This window comes from Symphalangus syndactylus, chromosome 20, assembly GCF_028878055.3.
Source record: "Symphalangus syndactylus isolate Jambi chromosome 20, NHGRI_mSymSyn1-v2.1_pri, whole genome shotgun sequence".
In the NCBI taxonomy this organism is placed as follows: Eukaryota; Metazoa; Chordata; class Mammalia; order Primates; family Hylobatidae; genus Symphalangus; species Symphalangus syndactylus.
Genome location: NC_072442.2, coordinates 50,540,518 through 50,546,517, shown reverse-complemented (window position 1 = coordinate 50,546,517; position 6,000 = coordinate 50,540,518). Strand labels below are relative to the sequence as shown.

The window sequence follows — 6,000 nt, the reverse complement described above, 5'->3', positions numbered from 1 at the left end:
ACTGCAACCTCCACCTCCCAGGTTCAAACAATTCTCCTGTCTCAGCCTCCTGAGGAGCTGGGATTACAGGCGTGCACCACTATGCCGAGCTAATTTTTGGTATTTTTACTAGAGACGGGGTTTCGCCATATTGCCCAGGCTGGTCTCAAACTCCTGACCTCAGGTGATCTGCCCGCCTTGGCCTCCCAAAGTGCTGGGATTACAGGCGTGAACCACCACGCCGACCAGGTATTTTTTTTTTTTTTAATCCTCTCCCTCCTCCTACCTTCCACCCTCACGTAGGTCCCAGTGTCTGTTGTTCCCCTCTTTGTGTCTTGTTTTTTAGAGATAGGGTCTTGCTCTGCCACACAGACTAAAGTTCAGTGGCATGATGATAGCTCACTGTAGCCTTGAGCTCCTGCATTCAAGCAATCTTCCTGTCTCAGCCTCCTGAGTAGCTAGAACTACAAGTATGTGCCACAACATCTGGCTTTTTTTTTTTTTTTTTTTTTTTTTGAGACAGAGTCTAGCTCTGTTCCCCAGGCCGAAGTGCAGTGGTGCAATTTCGGCTCACTGCAGCTTCTGCTTCCTGGACTCAAGCAATTTTCCCACCTCAGCCTTCTGAGTAGCTAGGACCACAGGCGCACACCACCTTCAGCTACTTTTTATATATTTTTTGTAGACAGGGTTTCACCATGTTGCCCAGGCTGCTCTTGAACTCCTGGCTTAAGGGTTTGGATTACAGGCGTGAACCACTGCGGCCGGCTTATCTCTTGGCTACTATACATGGTGCTGACATGAACGTGGGTATACAAGTTTTTGTTTGAACATTGTTTTCAATTCTTTTTAGTATTTTGGCGGGTATACCCAGGATAAAATTACTGGGTCATATGGCAATTCTATGTTCAACTCTTTGAGAAACCACCAAGTCTCTAACTCATTTTTATGTTTACAATTTACAAGGTGTCTTGATCACCAGTTAGAAGAAGCTGGACTGCTGCAGCCAAACCCCAGGTTGGACCCAATGAGGTCTCTTTTTCCTTCATCCATTCACTCATTCATTAATTCATTCTTTTTTTTTTTTTTTTTTTGAGACAGAGAGTCTCACTCTGTCACCCATGCTGGAGTGCAGTGGCCTGATCTCAGCTCACTGCAACCTCCGCCTCCCGGGTTCAAGCAATTCTCCTGCCTCTGCCTCCCGAGTAGCTGGGACTACAGGCGCCCACCACCACGCCCCGCTACTTTTTGTATTTTTAGTAGAGATGAGGTTTCACCACGTTGGCCAGGCTGGTCTCAAACTCCTGGGCTCAAGTGATCTGCCTGCCTCAGCCTCCCAAAGTGCTGGGATTACAGGCATGAGCTACTGTGCCCGGCCCTCTTTTTCTTTCTTTCTTCCTCCTTCCTCCTTCTTCTTCTTCCTTCATTTGACTTTCAGGTCAAAGAGGTCTCTTTTTAAAAACTACACTGACTAGAACAGCCAGACTCCATGTCAGCCAAGTTTGTTCGAAGGCAAGCTTACACGCTGGGCTTTAAAAAGCTTTCTCTGCTGCTCTGCATGTCACAACATGAACTGGCTGGGCAGGAATACCTTCCTGCCTCCTAGGCATTCTTGGTTTTCCATTATGTTACACACACTTCTGAAAAAAGATGTTAACTACCTAACTTACAAGTTTCTCTCCTCTTTGTTGGAGTTCAGATTAGCACCTGGGGTCAATGCAGAAACAGTGCTCGGGGACAGGTTCTATGCCCCAATCCTGGGAGAGGCAAGTCCTTGCACGGTTAGAGAACAGGGCCTCCCAAACACTAGATGAGATGATGGAGAAATTCTCCATCCAGGGCAGGCTTTTACCATATATTTTGCCTGACAGCACTGCTCAGTGATTCTGACTCTATCAATCCACAGATATTGGAGGTGAGCCTACTCTACTTGTATATTGTAGGTTGTCCACCCTCTGGGCTTGCCAGAGCCACAGGAGATAATCCTACTACAGGCATTGTTTACTGCAGCCCGTCTACTGAGTCGAGGCTTCTCGGTCATTAACCCAACCCCAGGCAGTAACTGATTAATACCGATTTTAAAATTCAAACCTGTTCGGGAGTTTCTTGGAATGCTGACCTCTTACCTCAGCTCCCTTATACATAGAACGTTTCTGAGCCACAGGAGCCCAAAGCTATGTTGCATTGCCCAAAACAGGGACAGACCAAAGTGGCTTTTTCCACTGGAAACTAAATACTAAGAATGAAGAGGTCAGCTCTCAGGGGTCCCGGTTAAGCAGTTTCTTTGCCAACCCACAGCTGTCACTTGTGGCTTGTCTCCTGGCCTCCTTTCAGGTGTCCCGGCCTGAATCTGCTGTTAGGACAGAAAAAAAGTCCCTTGACGGGTCATATCCTCTGTAATCTGGCAGGAAAGCTAAAATTTGCGTGCTCCCATTCCTCGTTGTGTTTGTGTATCTGCTTCCTTGTTGGGAAGAGCCTGCATCACAGTGTCCGGTGTAGGGGATTTTCACCATGACCTCACCCTCCTACTGCCACTCACTAATTCCGGTGCGGCCAAGCGTCCCCGAAGTCACATCACAGCCCAGGTGGAATGCACATGAGTGAGCCATTAAGAGCCCCTCGTAGCACGTCTCAGGTGAACATCAACTCCAGTTCTTTCCCCTCACAGAGAGCCCTGGCAGAGGTCGGAAAATGCCAGAAAGAGCTGGAAGTGGGGGTGGACGACGTCTGGTTACAGTTCTGGGATTCGGAGACTAGAAGGTCAAGGGAGTCACCTTAAGAAAACACCCCAGGCCAGGGCCTGGTGGCTCTGTCTGGAATCCCCGCACTGTGGGAGGCCGAGGCTAGAGGATCGCTTGAGCTCAGGAGTTCGAGACCAGCCTGGGCAACATAGGGGGGAGCCCCTGTATCTAAAAATAAATACAAAAAATTTAGCCGGGTGTGATGGCACACGCCTGTACTCCCAGCTACTCGGGAGGCTGAGGCGGGAGGATGGCTTGAACCTGGGAGGCGGGGGTTGCAGTGAGCAGAGATCGAGCCAATGCACTCCAGCCTGGGCGACAGGGTGAGACTCCGTCTCAAAAAAGAAAAAATAAAATGAAATAAAGAAAATGCACCAAAGGCCTGCCAGGCTCACGCCGGCTGTCCTGTTCGAATAACTTTCGAGTCCGTGGCCTCGAAATGGGTCGGGTGGGCGGTGACAGCGGGCAGCGGGCGCGCAACGCGGGAGAAAGGGCGGCTAAGTGGGAGCCCAAAGAACCGCGTCCGGAACCTGGTCTCCGGCCTCCAGGCCTCGGGGAAGGAGCCCTTCTATCCACAAGTGGGCTCAGGCCATGAAAGGGAAACAGAAAGTCGGACTCCCCAGCCCGGCCCACGTGACCGCGGTTCCTCAGCCCTCCCCGCGCGCGCCCGGCCGCGGCTGCGGGCGCGGGAACCCGAGCGACACACCGAGCTCGTGACTCACCGCGCAGGGCGGGAGGCGGGGAAGCGGCCGCGGCGTGCGCGCGCGCCTCCGGGAGGCAGCGGGAGCGCGCACGCTCCGGGGCCACCGCCCCTCCCGGGCCGGGCCAGCCCTCCTTCCCTCCCTCTCTCCCTCCCCCGCTCTCCTGGCCCGCCCTGCCAGGCCCGCCCTGCGAGTCAGTTCGCTGGTTCCCTCCCTCCCTGGGCGCGCTCGGGCCGCCGCCGCGCTCCCCGCCCTCGAGCCGCGGTGCCGGAGCCGCCCGCCGCGGGAGAAGGAGGTGGAGGGAGCCGGAGGGGCCCGCCGAGGCGGCGGCGGCGGCGGCAAGATGGCGGACTTCCTGCCGTCGCGGTCCGTGCTGTCCGTGTGCTTTCCCGGCTGCCTGCTGACGAGCGGCGAGGCCGAGCAGCAACGCAAGTCCAAGGAGATCGACAAATGCCTGTCTCGGGAAAAGACCTATGTGAAGCGGCTGGTAAAGATCCTGCTGCTGGGCGCGGGCGAGAGCGGCAAGTCTACCTTCCTGAAGCAGATGCGGATCATCCACGGGCAGGACTTCGACCAGCGCGCGCGTGAGGAGTTCCGCCCTACCATCTACAGCAACGTGATCAAAGGTGCCGGGCCGGGAGTGGGGGTCGGGGTGTTAAGGGCCGGGGGGCTGGGGCGGCGGCGGGCGCGGGGCCGGGCACCGCCCTCGTCCGCTCTGTCGCTGGCGGAGGAACGGGCCCGGCGGGCGGGCTGGCGGGAAGGGGGCGCGCCCCGGGAACCGGCCCTGCCCGCCCGGGGTGTCCTCGTCCCCCCAGGCGAGGGGATGCTCGGGGTCGCCCTGCTCTCCCCCTTGTCTCCCCGGTGGGCGTCACGGCCATTCCCCCACCCCCCACCGCGTCCTGGTCTCTCCCCCTGCGAGAGGGAAGTGGGGCGAGCTGGGTGCTGACTCGGGGTGTGGGGAGACCTCTCCTGTCCTCGCCGCTGCTGATGAGGCAGGAAGACCAACAGCAGCCCTAGCCCCTTCACCCCCATCCCCTGCTCGGGCGATGTGGGTCGAACCTCGCTACCCTGGCTGGGTGACCCGAGTCACATGGGGTCGCATGCGCTCCCAACTCCCTGCTTCCTCGGCCGTCTCCTAAGCAAGCGAGTTCTGGAACCGTCGCAATAAGGGAACTTTTTGCCCGAGACTTCTTGTCAAGGGCGTAGGGTGACGGCCTCCTTTTGGGCAAGAATATGAAACTTGAGAGAGTGTCAGGTTGACTACTGGAATCAGGAGAGAGTGGACCCATACAGTTAGTCTGAAAAAGTATCATCTGTGCCTTTTCGCCCCAGTGTCACGGTCGGGTAGGATGTTTACGTGTAATTTCTGTGCAACACGTTCCACTCTCCTTTTCGCTAAGTAACTGGGGGCTGGCGGGAAGGGAGTACCACTACTTCTATTTAGATGAAATGTAGTAGTAAGAAGACTGGCCTAAAAGTCCTGTGGATCCTGTACAGATGGAGACAGTGAATGAGTGTTGAGTTAGATAATTGGCTCTGCTCTTCATTGACAGTAGTTTTAAAATTAAACTTTGTTCTGAGGTGAAAAATAAACAAGTTGTTTATTTCTGGGCATTCAAAGAAATCGAAAAGATGGTTTTTATTTTGTTATTTGAAAGATAATTAACCCTCATGTTTCTGGGTGTCAAGTATGTTCTATAGAAGAGGCATTTTGGCAAAATTTAGGTGCAGAGCCTGGTAACTCAGGTGCATCTGGATTTTATCTGGGGAGCAGTTTAGGAGTTTGCTACAGATTGCAGGTCTTTTTAAGTGGGATTTTTGTTCAGGAAGTACATAAGGGACTTCTGCATGTCACCCGCCTCAACCGCCCCCCGACCTTCCAGCGTCTGGGTAAAGGAAAACTGCCTGAAGAGCCAGGCATTGTGGAGTAATGAACTAGAGAGAGTCACTAGACCACAGCCAGCTCTAGCCCTAGTACCTCTGCAGTTAAACTATAAAGAACAGTTGTATTTATCCTGCTGTAATGTTTAGCTCAAAACTAATTAAGGTCTCTTTCAAGGCTGCAGACTCTGCCTTGACAGTCCTTAATTGAAGGTACCTTTGTAACCTGATGCAGCTGAACTTAAGGAATTATGTTAATGAATAGCATCAACATGTTAACTGATTGTGAGCCTGGTAAACACCTCGTTCTTAATGGACACTGAGTTGTAAATGTGGTCTACATTGAGCATTGATTATGAGATGATGTAAGTCATCAGGAATCTAGTTTTTTCAAGTTGACATGAAATTTGACAGTAGAACAGTTTTTCAGGCTGGGCGTGGTGGCTCACTCCTGCAATCCCAGCACTTTGGGAGGCCAAAGTGGGAGGATGGCTTGAGTCCAGGAGTTCCAGATCAGCTGGGCCACATAGCCAGACCTCGTCTCTATTAAACAAACAAACAAAAAAAAAAACGCCAGTTTTTCAGTTATTCAAACAAATGACTTCCTAATAGCCAAGTGACTGTTCAGATTGATCAAACGTAATAAAAGTAATAGGTCAGTGATAGGAAAAATGAGTTTCAGCTAACCTGTGTGAGCTGGA

At 52.9% G+C, this 6,000-nt stretch overlaps 1 protein-coding gene across 2 annotated transcripts in view; it reads left to right on the top strand.

Annotated features, from left to right (window-relative positions):
- Nucleotides 1-3,514: 3,514 nt before the first annotated feature.
- Nucleotides 3,515-6,000, top strand: part of GNA13 (G protein subunit alpha 13) — a 47,159-nt gene continuing 44,673 nt past the window's right edge. Inside the window, exons 1-2 of one of the 2 annotated variants that reach the window (XM_055256960.2) lie at nt 3,515-3,945; nt 4,021-4,044. In XM_055256960.2, coding sequence (XP_055112935.1) covers nt 3,762-3,945; nt 4,021-4,044 — 208 coding nt within the window. In that variant the 5' untranslated portion in view covers nt 3,515-3,761. Of the gene's footprint in view, nt 4,045-6,000 lie in introns of both variants that reach the window. The other variant, XM_055256959.2, reaches the window with a different exon arrangement.